Below are 19,090 nucleotides of genomic sequence, written 5' to 3'. Positions count from 1 at the left end.
TTCGCACTCGCTTTGCTCTTCGCCCGAGTCTCGTCTTGTCCCGTCGCGCCGCGCCGCCGCTCTTGGACGGACAACCTCTTCCCCGACGCGACACACCCGCACCACTCCCGACCGACAGGCACCGACAGCGCCGGAGCGCGCCCCCGGGGTCCTCTCGCCCTGCCCTCCTCCTGACTGTCGCCATTTGCTCTGCCGCTGGCATGATTCCCGACTGGCGCGGTGGGGTCGCGCCGTCAGTGTCGACGCTGTTGAATGCGGCCGACGGTCGCAACGGTGAGACACGCAACGCGAAGGACGATAATAGACCGAGACCCCACGACTGGTCTGCCCCCCTCCCACCCGCGACGGCATCGAGATCCTCTCGCGGCGCCGCGGCGACGTCAGAAGACGCCATGGACTTTGAAAGAACGCGCTCGCACGCCGAGCAGGTACACCCGCCCTCGAGCCAGATCATCCCGGACAGCGGCGGCAGCTCGTCGCAGAGCCTCACGCGATCCATCTCCAACTCACAGGAGTCCACCGTGACGGCCTCGACGGACCGTGTCGCCACGCCGCCCGCCAGCGACACCAACGGCGGACGGTACGCGACCGTCGAGCGCCGCGACGACAAGCCGCCAAACGCATTGGACCACGGCGCGGGCCACAACAGCCAGCTGCATCACCTGTCTGCCATTGCCGCTGCTCAGGACAGGATGGAGCCCGACGCGGTAGGCGCTGGATCGCGAAAGCGCATGGCGGACGGCGAGGTCAAGTCCTGGGCCGGTAGCACGAGCCCCATCAAGGGACATTCGCGGACGACGAGCGCCGTCAGCGTGGCCTCGACCACGGGAAGTACCATTGGCGAGGTATGATGTTGCGAACCTGACGCGCGCGTGAAATTCGACATTAACATGACGCAGCTATCTGCCGAGTTGCGTACTCGCCTCTCGTACGCCATGATTAAGGTCAACCACGGCTGGCAGGGCCGGTCGCTGGACGAAGTCGAGTCTCTGGCCTCCCAGGCCGCTTCTCCAGCGTCTAGCACCTCTACCGTGCACCGGCGACACGGCTCCTCCGCCAGCCCGCGGCTCAACGTCAACTCGACGCCCCAGGTTCACTTCTCCAACGACCCGGTCATGATCCGGCGCAAGTCCATCTCGCCACCCTCGCTCCTATCTGGCAAGCCAATGCTTGCTCCTCCGGCCACTATCCAGCCCTCCATGTCCATGCCCGCTCCTCGATCCAACCCGCGGCGCAACTCGAACCCCCGCTACACGCCCGCAGGACTCGCCCAGTCTCACTCAGGCTCTCCCCTCACGCCGCAGGGCACGAGCAACCCGATATCTCGCCTAGACCAAGACGTGGCCGAAACGTTGCTGTTTATGAGCAGCCCCGGCAACTCTGCGAACCTGAAGCACGCCTTCTCCCCGTCGGGGTCTCCAGGGGCACAACCTCCGCCTCCCGCGCCACGGAGCTCGGGCCGCCATGCACTACCGAGCGGGCCACGGAGAGCTCTGCCCTCGCAGCGGCCCTCGCTGCCGCCGCCACCACCCAAGAAGGCTGGCTATGATCGGCCCAGCATGCCTCCGCCTCCGGACTCCCCCATGGACTTGGACTCGCCACGGCAGTATCAGTCGCCGAACCGCTCCACGCCGAAGGGGCGGACGAATGGTGCGGGAGGGGGCCACGTACGGGCCGCCCTCTCCCTACCGAGCGGCTTAGCCCTGGGCAACGGCACGGCGAGGAAGACGCTGCGCGACGAAGACATTGAGCGAATGTTGGACCGTGCGGGAGCCGAGGCGGCAGACAGCTCCGACGACGAGGAGATTCAGCTGCCCCCGCGCAGGGGCGTGGCTGGCGTCATGCGAGCGTAGGCTGCGACTCCGTGTTTACTCCATCATTTCGACCTGCTCTGGGCGGCACGGCCTGACTGGCGGCCTCTCTCTCCTAAAGGCACAAATCCTTGCGCCACCTAACGAAGTTTTACGACACTATTGCATGGGCTCATCTTTTTTCGGGCAGTTTACTCGGTTTCGTTTTTATCCGCTTCTGGGGGAATGGGGCCAGAGCAGTCCTGCCCCTTCCCCGTATTGACCTTGACCCGTCTGCATCATCATCGTTGATTGCCCGATGTACCATATTCGGGCCAGGCCGCATCTTTTTTCTCGGAGCTGGGTTGGTGGGCAGTTTGTGCTTGTACAATGCATCGTTCGTCTTTTTTCCTTTCCACGGGCCGTACTTCGTACGGCCTGCTCGAGTGGTTCTTTTTTTCTTTGCTAATTATCGAGATGCGGGCCGCCTGTTGAGGTGCCTCGCGTCTTTGTGGATGGATCGATGGATGGATGGTTGGGGGAAGTGTTTGGTGGAACGTTGTCGTCGTTGTTGTCGTTGTTGCTTGGCGGGTCAGGAGCGCTGATCAGCTGTAAGGGGAGCGGGGCATTTCGTGGTTTTGCAAGGATACCCAGCGACAAGGGGTGACGGGGTTCAACGGTTGGAAGGAAAGGGCCATGCGTTTGTTGGTGCGGTGCGGTGCGGTGCGGTGCGTGCGTCTGCCGTTGCGATGAGGCTTTCGCAAGGCAAGGCGAGGGAACGGCATGGCTGGCTTGCAAACTCGCTGGAGTTTTGATCTGGGAGTTTGGCGTCATCACGCTTTCCAAAGTTCGCTCTGCTCCAAAGAGCGGACGGACGCCCTTCTTGTTGTTTGATACCGACCCCCCGAAGCCAAGAATCTTATCTTTACCCATGACCGCCTTGTATACATGACACCGTTCTTTGATATCGTCATATCATTAGGCACCACCAGCCCCCCCTGGCCAGAGCGTGCCGTATCGAGTCCCTTCGATATCCATGCTCATCCCATGTATCCCGTGTCTTCGTAAAAAATAAATCATGACCGTCATATCAACTCGTGCGGAGGAAGCGGGACTTGGCTTAAATACCAGACCCTTCCTAGCGACCTCACGCCGTCTCCCCCTCCCGCGTCGGGCGCACATACTCCGTAATCCGCCGCGCCATAGCCGCGCTCGGCTGCCTCCGCACCGCCCGGCCCGCCGCGTCATGGTGAGCGCCATGCTGGTTGTGGTGGTGGTTGTTGGTGTAGTACGCCGCCCCACAGCCGCCGGTCCCGGCTCCGGCCCCGGCCCCGACTCCATCTCCGGCCCCGGGCCCGGCTCCGGCGCTGCTCCGCGACCCGCCCGAGTACGAGTAATACGCGCTGTCGCGGCGCTGCTCTGGCGTGTCCGACGGGATCCAGAGCGGGATCGCGCGCCGGGCCCGACGGTCGTTGGCCTGCGCCTCGGCGAGGAACACGGCGTAGTCGCTCTCGCCGCCCCTGTCCGCAGCGGTGGTGCCGTAGCGGTCTTTATCGGCTCCGTTCGTCTCTCGTGTGCGCGTTCTCGCCGCCGGTGCAGCAGCGACTGCGGCCGGTGCAGCAGCGACTGCGGCCGGTATTGTTGAGGATGGCGGGTGTCTCGATGAGGCGGGATTCGCCTGAGGTGCAGCAGACCAGGACGTGCGCGAGGCGCCGCTGCCGGTGCTGCCGCTGTTGTTGCGCGAGTGTCCGGTGCCGCCGCTCCGCCGCCGCGCCTCCATCCTATCCCTAAACGTCGTCTGCTGCTGATGGTGCTGCTGTCTTCTCGGCGACGTCGTCGACTCGCCTCCGCCCTCGTCGTCTTCGGGAATGGTGGCGTGCTGGGCCGGCGCGACGGTACGTGCGAAGCTCGATGCCGCGTGCGTGGGAACGTAAAAACTCCGCGGCGCCTGCTGTTGCGATGCCTGTCCTGTCGTCGCCGTTGTCGTTGGTGTTGTGGTGTTTCTAGAAGTCGCAGTAGCAGCACCCCCCACGTTCTTCGTCTTGCCGCCCCCGCCGAAGCGCTGTGTAAAAGAAGCCATGCGGCGCAGCTTTCCCAACGGCTGTGCCGTCGCCGACGACGCTGAAGGATCCGCCAGGGCGTTTGGCGCTGACAGAGGCGCTGTAGCGGTATCTGCTGGTGTTGTTGATGAAGGGGGAGAAGAAGAAGAAGTGAACAGCGCCGACGTCGAGCGCCGCAGCCCCCAGCCCTTTGACATTATGCCTTCCTTCCTTTCTGCTTTATTATGCCCCCCGCTCTCTCTCTCTGTCCCCACCCAAGCGAAATAGACAAGGGAACCGCTGGCTTAAACTTTTGCGCGCGCGCGGGTAGGTCGTCGATTGTCCCGCGATGCAGATTCTGAAACGCGAGGCGACTCGCCCCGTGGCGCCCTTGCCCGCACGGAGAGAGAGGGACGGGACGCACACGCCCCTCCTCCTCTTTCCCTGTCTCCCGCACTGCTGCTACCGGCCCTTTCCAGAGCAGGGTCGGTAGGTCGTTCCCTGGTTTTATTACGGCGTGAGAGGTGTGCGTGCGTGCCTGCGTGTATGTGTTGCGCTATAAGATGGCGATGATGAACCCTGGCAGATTTGGGAACCGCCCCCAAAGCAATATGGAATGATTCCAGGCGCGCTGCAGCAGCAGCAGCGGGTGGCCGCCGTCCTGCAGGCCAAGGCGGTGCGGACGCCCCCCCTCCCCGGGTTTTCCAGGTTCCCAAGATTCACCGTCCGGCTGTCACCCACACGCAGCTAAAATAAATAAAGGAACGATGCAGCCGCGCCGCGCATGTACCTGTACGCACGCCGCCCGAGACCGGGGGTAGGTACTGTAGGTATGGCGTTGCGTCGTCTCTCGTGTTAGAAATCGCGGGGTCGGTTGCCCACTTCGCACGAATACCGGGGGCAGATCCCGACTCAGTGGTCCCCGTCCTTGGGTAGCAGTATGCCAAGGCCTTTACCCAAGGTGTATCTGTAGCGCTGCCGTGTACTCCGTCAAAGGCGGGCAATTTGGAGATGTAGAGCGCGGCGTATATCGTGAGAGCGTGTGTGCGTGCGTGTGTGTTGTGTGTGTTGTGTGTGAGCCCGGGTAAAGCGGTTGATGCCGCGGGGGCTCGGATAGGCGCAGCTGGGACGCAGAGAGGAAAAGGACGGCGGGATCTGGTACGACCACGTACGTATGGCTATCGCGTCGTATCACGCCAACAGGGTAGGCGGGCGGGCTGGCTGGGCCGGGCGTCGTGCAAGCGGTCAGTCCTGCAGTGCCGTCGGCGTGCGGCGCGGACGTTTCAAAAGCCCAAGGCGTGCGCGTGTGCTGCACTCGATCCGGCCCTATCAAAAGGCCCAGACGTCGTTGGTGTTCGTCAAGCCCCCGTCTGTCCAAGTCGCACAGGACGTACGTTCGTTGCTGATGATGAGATATACGCGGCGGGGATGGAAGGAGGAGGAGGAATTTGGCTGGAGAGCGGGCAATGATCACCAAGAGTCGAGCCGGGTGACCGCCCCCCCCTTTCCCACAGCGCCCGTCGTCTTATATACTCCAACGTTATTCCTTAGGAAGGATCACGCACCTTCACAGTCCGGTCCCCCATCCCTCCCCCCCACGACTCGAGCAGATCCCTGCCAGCGAGCTAGGATGGTCCCGTGAGCGTGGGCAAGCCGGAGCCCAGCGCAGCCCTTCCCTTCCCTTGCCCTCCTCATCCCTTCCGCCGTTTCCTGCGGCTCCGGGTCCCTCCTCCCCTCCACCCATCACGCAACAACCCACAGCGCATAGCAGCCGCATCATCAACCGCATTTGACTGCAGTGTTGGCACTGCCCACCACCCCCCTCCCCCCCAAAAGAGAAGGGACAAAATAGAAACGTACCCTCTCACGGCCTGCATGCGCGGCGGCCCCCAGCTGCGTCTGCGTCTTCCCCCCCCCGGCTCAACCACCCAGCGCCGCCCGTCAGCTACCGGCATGCCCAGGCCAATAGAGGCTTCTGCCGCCGCACACACCGGGACCTCACACGAAGGGAATGTGCGCCTGCGCAAGCCACTTTGGCTTCGCGGCGCCGGCTGGGTGGATGAGCCACCGCCGCCGCTGGGACTGCGAATGCGCAGCTGGAAATCAGCACCAGCATCAGCAGCAACAGAGAAGTAGCGGCACCAGCGGTCACGGAGGGCCGGCAACTGCTGGCTGCACCACCACCAACGGCCCATCCCTGGACGCCGCCGGCGCCGCGGCCCCCCCGGTCTGCACATGCCTGCCCTGCCTGCCCGCGCGTCTGTCAGCGTCTGCGCCTGCGCCTGTGGGTGTGGCAGCCGAGCTGCCGAGCCCGTAAATAAATGGCTTGAATCAATGCTGGCAAAGGCCCAATCCAGTCCTGTCCAGTCCTGCCCTGTCGCAGCCCGCAAACCGCGGTCCTGGAAATCGGCATCCTTTCCAGGTCAGTCAGTCGGTCACCCGCATAAGATGAGGGTGGGCCTGGGTGGCGGCCAGTCTGTCATGCACGCCTGTTATTGTGCCCCCATCATCAAGCACGATGGCGCTCTCTCGTCGTGTTGGCCCCGTCCGTCTGTAAGCAGGGTTGAACTCTGTTTGATCTACCGCTCCAGCGAGGGGCCCCTTCCACCCAGTGAGCGCCCGCGCAAGATACCCATGGGCTGACGATTGCAACACGGGATACTCATAGGTATGGACGTGCGGTGATGGATGCCACACGGCAACGGCCCGAACCCTCCCACATCGTCAACACCCACGCCGCGGATCCTCGCGCCACCCGCTGCGAAGTCTCAACACCGTTTTTTTTCCCCCTGCCTGCCTGCCTGCAAGGGAGGGGAGGGGAGGGGGGCGCCTTTCAAGAGGGCGGGTAAAAGGGGGGGTGCACGCGACAAGAAAACGATGCATTTGACTCTAATCCTGCCTGGACTTCGTCACACGTAGTTAGTCCTCCGTAGTAGATGTAAGTAAGCAGCTAAAATAACAGAGCAGTGTGCCCAGCGAGCTTTGGGCATAGCATCCGAGAGCCCCCATGTCAGCATATCGTGAGACCGGGCTCGGGTAGCTACTAGCAGTGGGGGGCCGCCCTTCATCTCTTTTTTTTCGGACTTCAGCTCAATAGTCTGGCCTCGGAATTTTCTTCGGTCGATGAAGCAGAACGCAGTGTTGGTTGTCCCCCCCTCCACGACCGCGGAGTTGACGAGTAACACGTGGTGTGCGGGTCGAAAAACGTGAACCAACATGCTCCAGGCAGGCATCGTTTCCGTGAGACCGTCGAGACAACACCATGTCGGGCTGACGCAAAGGGCTGGCTGGCTGAGCACACAGTCGCCGTCTAGTAAGTTAGTAGACGCGCTCGTTACCAACAGTCTGCCTGCATGCCTGCCCACAGAGCCTCACGTCTTTCTGCGCTATCGATTTCCGCTTCCCCCACTGCTAGGGCTGCCTCGCGTCTGCCCTCCTACTGGGTGCCCGTCCCTGCCCTGTCCATGAAACCCGACGCCTCGGGACAGCCAGATCGAAGATCGAGAAGACAAGACGCTTGTCGAAGACTGCACTGCAACACGCATGGCCCCGTGTCCTTCCCCTCGGTAGGCCCCCCCTTCCAGCCTTCATCCAGAACCGATTCCCATCGGACCTCCGGCCACCCAACGTGGGTTCGAGACCACCCAACACGGCAAGCCCGCGCACAGCTTAAAACAGGGAATGGACAGAAGCGTCTGCTCGCACTCGCCTCTTCGCGTGCTAGGTAGCGACGGGGACCGCCACCATGCACTCGCGCCAATAAGACTGAGACACCGCATGGCGAGGACGTGGTGAGCTGGACAACCGCCCGCGACAGGTCGCCACTTCCCGTCCGGGCATGACTTCATGCTCCAGACATGCTTTTGTAACCAACGAGACCCTACATTGGAACATCCAGTCTCGTTGCAGAAGACCTGGCTTGCCCTTGATGCCCTGAGGCGATAGCCTTCGGCTGTAGACGCTCGTGGCCTCTCGTCGTACTCGCACGCCAAGTTCTCCAAATGTCGTCAGCATCAAGCACTTCACAGTCGACAGTCCGCCGCTAGTTGCCGCCGCAGGCCATTCGGCCAGGGCGAGTAATAACCTGTGTTCATGATACTTGGACGGGCAAGCATGGCCTACCCGCCATTGGCTAGACAAGTACTGTCTGCGCTCGAAACTCGGAGGGCACAGGCCACTTCCCGAGTGTGGCAGAGCCACAACGAATGGAACCAACACACGCCGCTCTCATCAGCCCTCAAGGCTGAGTATTGAATCCCAGGAAGCCCACTGCTCTTCCTGCATTCAAGCGCCCCTGATTTGGATGACAATGGTTGAAATCGTCGGCGATCCCGGACGCCCACTGCTCATCCGGACCGATTCATCGATCCCCGTTGTGGTGGTTGACACCGAGGGTTCTCGGACGCCCACTGCACGCCCAGATCCTCATACTCTCCGTAGTTTTGTGTCGCTCAAGTCGGCAACTCTGATACCAGCACTTGGTAATAGACCCTGTATCTGCTCTTTCGTCCGTGGCCGTGTCATGAGCCGCATCGCATCCTGGACGCCAACTGCTCGACCAGATGCCGAATGCCCCCCCTTGCATGTCGTCGTAATCAGAGCCAAAGAGAAAACAAAAAAGAAAGAAAAGAGTCCCGGATGCCCACTGCTCTTCCGGACCAAGATCTCCTAGGTCGAAGTAAAACGCGATGAAAATGTGCAAAATCCGCAGGAGCCCCGTTCGTCTCCTTCACACGAGTTGCGACGTAGTCATGCCTCCACAGACACAACCTGGGTCGACTGCTGTGCAGAGCCCGCATCAGGCAGTCGCACGGTTGCCAATGCCCCGTAGCCGCCGCGAATGCTGTCCGAGTTGACGCCTTTGGCGCGAAGGACGCTGTTTGCGACCCGGGCACTATCGCCATCGTAGCACATGGTCAGGACCCTCTTTCCACGCAGAATCGCCATCAGAGCCTCTGCGCTGGGGTTTCGCTTCCCGTCCTTGTCCTTGACCGTGAACAAGCCCTCCAGCTCCAGCCAGAGCTCCTCAAGCATGGAGCAGTCATCAGCCGGGTTGGCGAACGGACTCCCACAAGCGGCTCCGTCTCTCAGCGTTTCGAGCGGAATGCTGACAGAGTTTGGGAGGTGAAACGCCTCGTAGTCGGAGGTGCGGCGGAAGTCGAGGATCTGTGTATTTGGTTGAGCAACCAGTGCCTTCTCGAGCTCGTCTACCCCATCGACAAACGACAGAGATGAGCCTTGTGTCGCAGGACTGAGCGAGAAGAAGCTGGACAGTGCATCCATTGCATCGCGTTCCCATGCATCGTCGTAGCGATAGAGGTCAACATTTTTGAGCCTCTGTGGGTGGGTTAGAGCAGGCCTTCATCTTGGGGAAAAGGTAGTCTTACCTCATTTCGCAGCGGACTAAACTTCTCGGGGCCGAGCTTCTCAAAATACTCGTTCAGATACTGGTAAGGAAGATCGCAGCACATGAAGACGCAGTTGATTTCCCCATTTGGGCCGGCCAGCTGTGACAGAGTGCCGTCTTGCTTCCTCTTTGCCAGACGCTGGAGAAGGCCCTGGAGGGTGAAGCCAGAGGATGGGCCGCAGACAATTCCCTGGCGGGTGAGGTCCAGCGACAGAGAATAGGAATCGGTTGCGCCAACCTCTTCGAGGGCATCAACGGCCGACTTGTACGGGAACTTGACTTCGCTCATCAGAGAGAACTCGCGGGGACCAGGGACTCGGTCTCCGGCATTGGTGCACACCCTATTTTGATCAGCCTGTGCCCACATTGGGTACCCGTGACGCTTACGCAATTCTGTAGACCGAAGGCTTGGCTTCTTTGAAGTACATCCCCAGGCCAGTCATGGTGCCTGTTCAGTCAGAAAGGGCCAGGAAAGCCTTGCAGACACCACGTACCCGAAGTGCCCATGGAGGCGGCGATGACGTTAATGTCCGGCAGTTGCTTGTGGATCTGCGGTCCGGTCCAGCGGACATGTGCCTTCCAGTTCTACGCGAAATCAGCTTGAGACCAGATCGGCGGGGCTCTGATTCAAATCCAAACTTACATCATCGTTGATATACTGATTGGGGCTGCACACCGAATCAATCTCTCTGGCCTTCCGTGATGCCGCACAAATGCCGCCCCTCTCGTCGACGGGGGTTGGCTGCGCCGGGCCACCGATAAGAGTGCTGTGCGTCCCGCATAAGCGTCTGGTCACGAGGATTGACTGCCGAGGACTTACACGTTGAGCCCGAAAAACTGCATCAGGCGCAGCTTTGTCTCGCTCGTCTTGTTGCTCAGATACGCATGCACATCGTCGATGCCATGAATGGCCCGAGCGACCATCGCCATAGAGATCACGGTAGAGCCGGAACTGCTCTCCACAATGGTCTTGGTCTTGCCAGCCTCGACGCTCTTGTCAAGCAGGTTCATAGCTATCCAATACTATCTTAGGACAATGCCCAACACCAGCGGTGACAATGGGACCCACCTGGAATGACCTTGACATTGGTGGCCGGGTGCATCGACATCATCTTGGCGTAGATGCGGACGCCGTCAGCCCTGAGTGGGTTGAGGCATTCCGGAATCTCCACCAGCGGCATGGGCGGATGGCATTCTGGGTCAAAGTAGTCCTCGACGGACTGGGGGCCCGCGTAGACATTGAGGTGATTCGGCCCCTTCATCATGCAATGACGCCTGAAGTTATGCGGCCCGTGCCGTTAGCCAGGGGGATTTATGCTGGTGGTGGCGGTGGTGTTGACGAGATGGTGTGGAGGACTGGGGGTCTCCAACGAAGAATGGCGGGACATTGGACGGAAAGAAGAGACCGAACAAATGGGCGAGGCAAAAACGACCGGCACAATCCATTTTATACTGAGGCTTCACATAAGGGGTGCAGTGCCCAGCTGGGATCCCCGCAAAAGTCTTTGCAGCGCGATGACCCGTAAACAAGCGCACAAAACGGCAGGTTCCACGCCGACCGGGTCAAGGTTTGGCCTGGAATACGGTGTGCGAGTTGATGTAGAGCGTTCCGGAGGGACCGCGCGAAGCCGACGACGGGGGTTCACATGCACCTGGTTCGCTTTCTGCCTCTGCGATTGGGCCCGGAGATGGGTGGTCAAGCTTTAGAGCAAAGTCGGTGGCGGTCTTTGACGGGACTCTGGTCAGCCCATGCTTGCCACGGCACAAACTAGAGCTGCGTGTCGTGGTATCCTGGGCGGATGCACAGATCGAGAAGAAGTCGGATCCACTGGCTGTTCGAGGCTTAGGACGAGTTTCGGACCCTCGGGCTTGGCCTGGAAGTCGGGCTCTAGCGGCTGCAAGTCATGGATCTTCAGTCTCCATCGTGAGAGAAGCCAGGGCTTCCATAGGGCGACGCGGCAGAGGCACGGAGGACCCAAACCACATCGGGGCGGCGGTGGATCCCGCCGAAGGCACAGGGACGAGTGACGTTGATGAGATGCGCGAGGCTTTGCCAGCGTTTTTATTCCCTCGCGGTGCTGCCGCGCATCGTGTGCCTGGGAGCGAATGATCCGTAACACGGGGCGGTGTTTGCGGGGCTAAGAATGCTGTAAACGCCGGACCTAGGCCAAGGACGAAGGCAAGGGAGGCCCGGCGATGGGACGAGGTTTGCAGATGATGTGCAGGCGGACCGCGGGGCCGCTGAAGCAGAAAGAAAGTTTGGAGGCGACGGATTTGCCGAGGAACATGGGGGACGCCGACGACCCGAGATGGAGGACGTAGGCAGGCGGAGCAAAAGCCACGACCAGAGGCTTAGCCATGTACGAAAGTACGTACTTTGCAGTTCGCAAGGTCGTGTCACGAGGCTTCAGCATCGATCCTTCCATGGTATTCGGCCCTCCCGTGCCTGCCGTTTCAGCCGTCAGCACTCAATCAAGATGTCAAGATGGTGCGCAGTGGCAAGGGAGCTTCTCCAAAGGGCATCCACGAAGTAAATGGATGGACAACGACCTTCTCCGCATCTCACCCGCAACGTGGCTTGCTCGGCTGATGCAGACTCGACTCACCGACGGCCCAGGTGCTCTGCATCCGCCTCCCAGGTCACATCGGGTTTGATCCCATTGGCCGTCCGTCTCCCACGCGATCGCGTGTCACCAGCCTCAAATGGTGAAAGTCTTTAACCTGCCAGTGACAATGCGCAGAAACTGCCGATGCTGGGAATAGTTGCTTGAAGGGGACTCGTTCCGACAGAGGCGAGCTGGCTCTGGTTGCGCAAAAGAAACGTGCGTGGGGGGACGGAGCTTGGCCTGGAATGCTCGTAGCGGTTGTCGCGCGAACTCGTCCCGAGCCAGGCGTTGCTGGCCAAGGACGACGGCCCAGGCCAGGCTCGCTGCCGCCGTGGGTGAGACACTGCACAATGCCTTGTGAAGCACGGCTAATATAACCAGTGCCAGCATTCTCCGTCCTGCGGGCGAGCGATCCTCGACGAGGGCGACATCTTGGTACTCAGTGCTGTCCCATGACGGAGCCGGTGCCGCCTCTTTCGTTCATTAATATGAGATCAAGCCCACGGCCGTGCGCCAGATGGAGCTTGTCTCCGCCAAAGCAAACGCTTGCCATTGCCGGCCAATGGATCGCCGGTGGCAATTGGGCTGCTGCAGGAACACGGCCCATGCTCATGTCGCGGACCCGGGTCCGTGGTTGCACAACTCCACGGGTGCGCTCGGACGGCGACCTTGCCAGGAACGAGAGCCGGCTCAGGACAAGGGCTTGCCGTTGGCCGCGCGCAAGCTATCTGACGAGTCTGCCTTTACAGACATATTTTCATATGCCATGTAGCATAGGTGCGCCCCATCGATTCACGACGATCCATCATTGCAACCCCAGGCTTGCGGCGGTCATGCAGCAATGAGCCCACGAACCAGACGGAGGGCGCACTTCCAAGTCTTGCGTAGCGCTGGAGCTTGTCTTCGTCTGATTCCAATGTCTCAAGCCAAATCCAAGCGTGGCACGGCCTTGCGTCACCCGTAGCCTCGCACCAGGGGCAGCCAGGCACCGGCAAAGAATGCGAAGGGGCGCAAGGGAGGGATGCGCCTGCCGTCTGCTGCGACATTATTTAAGCCAGCTGCTCCAAGTCCACCTCGCTCGTCTCGCGCACCGGCTGCTCATACACTCGTTATCCGCTGCCCGCTCATTGTGATTTCAATTTGCAGGTCACAATGGCGGCCAAGACGCTCTTTACTACCTGGGCTCTCGCCGCCCTCGGGGCCTGCGCCGCGAGCTTCGAAAAGGCCACGGCCGTACCCGACGGATGGAGGAAACTAGACAGCGAGCCCGACGCCTCAAAACACCTGCAAATGTCCTTTGCCCTGCATCATCCCGCGACAGAAGATCTCGCCGACAAGCTCATGGCGGGCACCCGCCTCTCGCTCGCCCAAGTAACCGAGATGAGAACGCCCAAGCAGCGGGACGTCAGTGCCGTTCTCAAGTGGCTGGCAGAGGCCGGAGTCACGCAGACGAGAACCGAAAAGGACTGGATACACGTTCGGACCACAGTCGGCGAGGCAGAGAAGCTCCTCGACATGCGGCTACACCAGTACTCGTTCGACAACAAGCCCCCAATTCTCCGCACGACCGAGTACTCGATCCCCGACGACTTGAGCAAGATTGTCAGCTTTGTCCATCCCATCGCAAACTTCATGACGCCCACACACGAAGTCGGCCTCTCCAAGCCGTTGGACGTCGACCAGCAGGTTCATCAGCGCGATGGGGACGACTGCAAGACGGGGATTCGACCCGAGTGTATCCTCCGGCAGTATAACATCACTTACGCCCCACCAAATGGCACGTCGCACGTCCGATTTGGCATTGCGGGATTCCTCGAGCAATACGCCAACTTTGCGGACACGCAAATCTTCTTCGACCGCTACAAGCCGGAGCTTAAGGGCTACAACTTCTCGGTCGAGCTCGTCAATGGTGGCGCGAACCCCCAGACGCCGGCCCTCTCGGGTCTGGAAGCGGCGCTGGACGTGGAGTATGGCATGGCAATTGGCCACCCAAGTCAGGTCACGTACTACTCGGTTGGCGGCCACGGCGTGAAGCTCAACGACTCAGGAAAGCCTTACCCGGACGAGTACAGCGATAACGAGCCCTACCTTGACTTGCTCGAGTATCTTCTCAATAAGCCCGACAGCCAGCTACCGCACGTGCTGTCCATATCATACGCGGACGACGAGCCCACGGTTCCGCGGGCGTACGCAAAGAAGGTGTGCTGCATGTTTGGCCTCCTGGCGGCTCGAGGCGTGTCTGTCATCTTTGGGGCCGGTGACGGCGGCTCGGCAGGCGGTCGCAATGCAACTTGCCGAGCAAACGACGGCACGAACCGAGAAATGACGATTGCGACGTTTCCGCCGAGCTGTCCTTGGGTGACGGCAGTCGGCGCCGTGACGAATAAGGAGGATTCTCCTCCTGGTGCCGAGTTTAGCAGTGGCGGGTTCTCGCAATACTTTGTACGGCCGTGGTGGCAGACAGATGCAGTCGAGGAATACGTCAGGCAGCTGGACGGCCACCTCCACGGGTACTACAATCCCAGCATGCGCGCGCTGCCCGACATCTCGGCGGTCGGCACACTGTACACGACGATTGTCGACCACCGGGCCGTACAAGTGGACGGCACGAGCGCCAGCGCGCCCGTTTTCGCCGCCATGATCGCGCTCATCAATGACGCGAGGCTTCGCAAGGGGAAGAGGTCGCTGGGCTGGCTCAACAAGAGGCTGTACTCGAGCAAGGTGCGAAAGGTGCTGCACGACACCACAGAGGGCCAGAGCCGGTCGTGCGTGTTTTCGGGAGACAAGAAGCCGGGCGGGTGGCCGGCCAAGAAGGGCTGGGATGCCATTACGGGCCTGGGCACGCCGGGGTCCTTTGGCGACCTGCTGCGGGTTCTGGTCGAGGATTGATGGTGTTGCGAGCCGTGCGCAGTCCGTGGAGACGCGTCGCAAAGTAGACTATTTGGTAGCATCAGCATTAGCAACACGACATTTGATTTTGGGACTCGAAACGCCTGCGTAAGTGGCGAGAATCGTGCAGTGTATCGGAAGTTGTAAGGTCGGGCTCCAGCTTATCTGTTTGTTTATGGGACGAACCCGGCGTCGGCGCCTCGACGCAGCGCCAGCCAGTGGAGGCCAGCAATAGCGCTCGAGGCAGCTGACCCTGAAATGGTGGACGGCCTTCCCGCGGCGGGGAAGCGGCCCCAGTGCCTCCCGTCCCTCCACTTCAGGCGCCAGGGCAGCCCTGTGGCGGCCCCCTCTCGAGGTTCTGCGCGTGAACCGGTCGCCTGCAGCCCAACGTGAACCGCCTAGGCCAGGCAAGGGCGCTCCACCTCACCCGGACTGGCAGGCGGCGCGTGGCGCTAAGATAGCGGCGCGATAACAGAACTCGACAGCGGATCAGCGCCGCGCGACATCAACACACGCTCTCTCCGGCGTGTCGGCAGCGACCCAGCTTGCTTCAACTTCACCCGCGGTACACCAGCCTTCAACAGCAGCCAGTATCACCAATCTGCTGCCCGTGTGCTGCTCCGATCGTTTCTGGTGGCGAACAAGTTTGATCCACTCTCCACCAGACCTGCGGGACTACTACGAAGTACAGCCTCGGCGCGCATCTCGTGTCGCGCGCCGCTTATTCCTCAAAGCATTTAGTCCCTACTGCTTCCCGCGAGCTCCACCTCGACGTTGGCGCCATAACATTGGGTCACCGCCGGGCCTCTGATGCGGTCGCACGACGTCTTCTCCTCCTTCGCCTAGAAATGCAGCATCCCTCGCCTGCTCGAACCCGCACCCGCAGCTCCTGATTTTGCCGGGGTCGTCCGTGTCGCGAGCACCCGCAGGCTCCGTTTCCCCCCAAGCTCGCCCAGAGAGCGGGGGCGTCGCACCACCACCACCACCACCGCCAAACCACCACCATCTTGATCTGGCGCGTCAAACGAGCGAGGCTCCAACGTTTGACACCCGCAAACGCAACGCGCCGCACGCCTCGCTCAAGATGCCGACGCGGCACGTCGACCCCCACGCCGACGAGCACCTCGAGGACGTCGCCAAGGCGCTCCTCAAGGCGCGCAAGGTCGTCGTCGTGACGGGCGCCGGCATCAGCACCAACTCGGGCATCCCAGTAGGCACCCGCACCGCATTGCCGCACAGCGCGTCGTTAGGGCCAAATTGGCTGACATTTGACAGGACTTTCGCTCCGAGAATGGCCTCTACTCGCTGATCCAGGCCCAGTTCGATGCTGCTGCGCGACAGGCGCGTCTGGCCGAGGCGGCGGACGCGGCGGCTGCCAATGCCGACAAAGACGCGTTTGACGAGGAGCGCCCCAGCAAGCGACGCAAGATATCACGCGAGGGCTCCGTCGAGGCGGCCGAGGTGAAGCCGGAGCAAATCAAGGAAGAGAAGAGGGAAGAGATTGGCGAGTCGATTACCGTCCAGGTGGACTTGCCGCCGTTGCAAGACGATGCAGAGACAGCTATGCCCGAACGTGACGAGAAGCCCGAGCTTCCATGCTACAGCACACCACGCATTGGTCCGACCGTGGCGATGCCGGCACAATTCACGACCTCGCCGCTGTCATCCCCACCAGCCGAAGACTTCATTCTCCCGCCTTCTACGCTTCGACACACGCACCGACGTCTCATTGACGTGGCCATGCCGCTCAGCTCCTCCCCGCTGTCGTCACCGCCACCTGTTCTCTTCGACCCTTTTGTCCCCAGTTCGCCTTCTGACGCGAGCTCCGGCCGGCGGAGCAGCACGTCCCCGTCAGAGGTGGACGACAGCCTCCCGCCTTCTAACCCGTTCAGCTGCTCGCAGACGTCTACATCATCACGGAACACCCTGCCAAACATGAAGGGCAAGGACTTGTTCGACGCCAACATCTGGTCCGACCCCATCAGGACGTCCGTCTTCTACACATTCGCCACGTCGTTGCGGCAGAAGATTAAAGAGGCAGAGCCGACCGACTCTCATCGATTCATCAGCCATCTTCGAGACCGTGGCAAGCTCGTCCGCTGCTACACGCAAAATATTGACCAAATCGAAGAAAAGGTCGGCCTCTCAACATGCCTACAACATGGAGCCGGCAGCAAGGGCCGATTTTCCCGAAGATCCACGGCAAACACCAGTCAGCTAAATAAGATGGTCGAGGAAGCCTCCACGGTGGGCGCCGAGCCGAGCAACGCTGAGAGTTCAAGTCAGCCCCAATCGAGCCAGTCCCAAAGCCAACCTGAGCCAGAGTCGAGCCAGCAGAGCCAGGAACCTAGCCAGCAGAGTCAGGAGCCTCCATCGGACGAGAACAGCACGCCGACGACGGACGCAGAAACACCATCGACAGACCAGGGCAAGCTGCAGACCCAAGCGCAAAAACCTCGATCTGGCGTGGAGTGCGTCTTCCTGCACGGCTCTCTAGAGCTCCTCAGATGCTTCCTCTGCGGCAAGCTCTGCTCCTGGGACGACGAGGAACGCGAGACACAGACCCTGGCGGGACAGCAGCCCGAATGCCCTCACTGCGTCGGCGCGACTGTTGCCCGCGAGGAGCGAGGCAAACGACGGCTGGGCGTAGGCAAGCTGCGGCCCGACATTGTCCTCTACGGAGAAGACAACCCCAACACGCCTCTCATCCACCCCATCGTCACGCACGACCTGGCACTCTATCCCGACATGCTGCTGATTCTGGGAACAAGCCTGCGAGTCCACGGCCTCAAGGTCATGGTGAGGGAGTTTGCCAAGGCCGTGCACAGCAAGGGCGGGAACGTGGTGTTTGTTAACTTCACCAAGCCACCGGAGAGCTCTTGGGGCGATGTTATCGATTATTGGGTGCAGTGGGATTGCGACGCCTGGGTCGCAGACCTTCAAAACAGAATACCCAAACTCTGGCAGGAGCCTGAACCCCCGCGTCCAAAGAAGAAGCGGGAGTCTACCGAGGGTAAGGAAGAGAAGAAGAAGCCGCCTCCAGCGAACCCCGTTGCGCTGCGCGACACCAAGGTCACTGGCGCGTATTGGACGTGCAAGGTGCTTCAAGAGCTGCACCGGATCACAGGGACGACGCCACCACCTGCTCGGCGCGCCTCCATCTCGGCTCCCGTGGACGCAGCCCATGGCGCCATCGAGGTGGCTACCGGCGCACTCGAGAAGGCCACTAAGCCGAAGCAACGGAAACCGAGAAAGTCAGCGCCGGGCGCGTTGGAAAAGCCGAAGCGAACGTCGTCGACGCTCAATCCCAATCACGGTAGGTCTAAGAAGGCCGCAACGGAGGCTGCGCAAACTACAGTCGGCTCGACGGAGACGCCTCTGGAGAGCAGGACAAGCATCAGCTCGATACTCAATTCCGTCAAGGAGAACCCTAGGATTCGCAAGAGGAAGAAGATTGACGGCGAGGAGGTACCCGCGCCCTTTGTTGGCAGGAGACGCACGCCAGCGCAGACGGCCAAGGCAGCGGCGCCGGAACTCAAGCTCGCGCCCATGGCATCACCGCCTCTGCCGGCAGCCAAGTCACACTACGGGCGGCCGCAGCCAATGGAGCCCAAGAGCCCTCCGTCCGGGCCGCTGGCGACTCTGTCACCGAACCGGCGCAGCGCTGCTGCCGTCTTTCCAAGGACCAAGCTCTTTTGCATCGAGGACCCGTGGGTGCACATGCTGGACTCGGGGCCGCAGTGGTCCGCGTCGTGGCTCGGCGCCGAGGACAAGGTGCCGCTCCAGTTTGGCAACAAGACGGCGCCGCTGTCAGGGCTGGCGTCGAGCCCGACGCTGCTGAGGGCCGCGCCGACGCCCCAGCAGTATGGGGATCTTGCACGGTGGGGTTCCAACTGGAGGTGATGGAAGATGGGCCATGTTACAGCATGGAAGCGTGAACGTTCATGTTTCTTTCTTGATGGGCATGAGGCGCGAGGGATAGAGTCGGCGCATGGGCATTGCATAGTCTGCCTCGGTATAGACGGGGCAGAGGGCGCGTGGGGTCGTGTTTTCCCATTCATCAATCAACCAGCGTCTGAAACAATAGACTGCTTCCGTGTTGACTCTGAGAGGCGATGATCTCGCTCCGGCCGACGTGTTGACGTGTTCGACCACCCGCGATAACGAACGACGCTTCATGCGCGGTGATGAGCAAGCATTGCTTGTTTGGTTTTTGTGGCTTGCGGAGCGATACCGGGCAGTGGAATGGGTACCGAAGGCTAGACTCGGCCGTTGCGTTTGCGTCGTTTCGCCCATCCGCCCGCCGCCCGGGGCAAAGGGCGCCGATGACAACGCGCGCCGACCGCGTCTTTTGGTCCG

General features: G+C 61.2%; 5 protein-coding genes across 5 annotated transcripts; 3 read left to right on the top strand and 2 right to left on the bottom strand.

Annotated features, from left to right (window-relative positions):
* Positions 1-392: 392 nt before the first annotated feature.
* On the top strand, positions 393-1,853 carry PLICBS_010482 (uncharacterized protein; the record flags this gene model as incomplete). The annotated part of the gene is made up of 2 exons (XM_065601937.1): positions 393-845; positions 900-1,853. The coding sequence occupies 2 exons, from the start codon at positions 393-395 to the stop codon at positions 1,851-1,853; spliced, it is 1,407 nt and encodes a 468-aa protein (XP_065458009.1).
* Positions 1,854-2,937: 1,084 nt separating this feature from the next.
* PLICBS_010481 (uncharacterized protein) lies at positions 2,938-3,870 on the bottom strand (the record flags this gene model as incomplete). The annotated part of the gene is made up of 1 exon (XM_018326392.2): positions 2,938-3,870. One exon carries the CDS (start codon positions 3,868-3,870, stop codon positions 2,938-2,940), a length of 933 nt encoding a protein of 310 aa, XP_018174711.2.
* A 4,708-nt stretch (positions 3,871-8,578) lies between these two features.
* PLICBS_010480 (uncharacterized protein) lies at positions 8,579-10,498 on the bottom strand (the record flags this gene model as incomplete). Its single annotated transcript, XM_018326394.2, has 7 exons — positions 8,579-9,166; positions 9,217-9,577; positions 9,624-9,684; positions 9,731-9,821; positions 9,880-10,003; positions 10,057-10,249; positions 10,306-10,498. The coding sequence occupies 7 exons, from the start codon at positions 10,496-10,498 to the stop codon at positions 8,579-8,581; spliced, it is 1,611 nt and encodes a 536-aa protein (XP_018174713.2).
* Positions 10,499-12,994: 2,496 nt separating this feature from the next.
* On the top strand, positions 12,995-14,731 carry PLICBS_010479 (uncharacterized protein; the record flags this gene model as incomplete). Its single annotated transcript, XM_018326397.2, has 1 exon — positions 12,995-14,731. One exon carries the CDS (start codon positions 12,995-12,997, stop codon positions 14,729-14,731), a length of 1,737 nt encoding a protein of 578 aa, XP_018174716.2.
* A 1,084-nt stretch (positions 14,732-15,815) lies between these two features.
* PLICBS_010478 (uncharacterized protein) lies at positions 15,816-18,634 on the top strand (the record flags this gene model as incomplete). Its single annotated transcript, XM_018326398.2, has 2 exons — positions 15,816-15,941; positions 16,007-18,634. 2 exons carry the CDS (start codon positions 15,816-15,818, stop codon positions 18,632-18,634), a joined length of 2,754 nt encoding a protein of 917 aa, XP_018174717.2.
* Positions 18,635-19,090: the final 456 nt, after the last annotated feature.

Source organism: Purpureocillium lilacinum, assembly GCF_023168085.1.
Source record: "Purpureocillium lilacinum CBS 284.36 DNA, scaffold_8, whole genome shotgun sequence".
Taxonomy (NCBI): Eukaryota; Fungi; Ascomycota; class Sordariomycetes; order Hypocreales; family Ophiocordycipitaceae; genus Purpureocillium; species Purpureocillium lilacinum.
The sequence above is the reverse complement of the archived record's forward strand: the minus strand, read 5'-3'. Positions and strand labels throughout refer to the sequence as shown.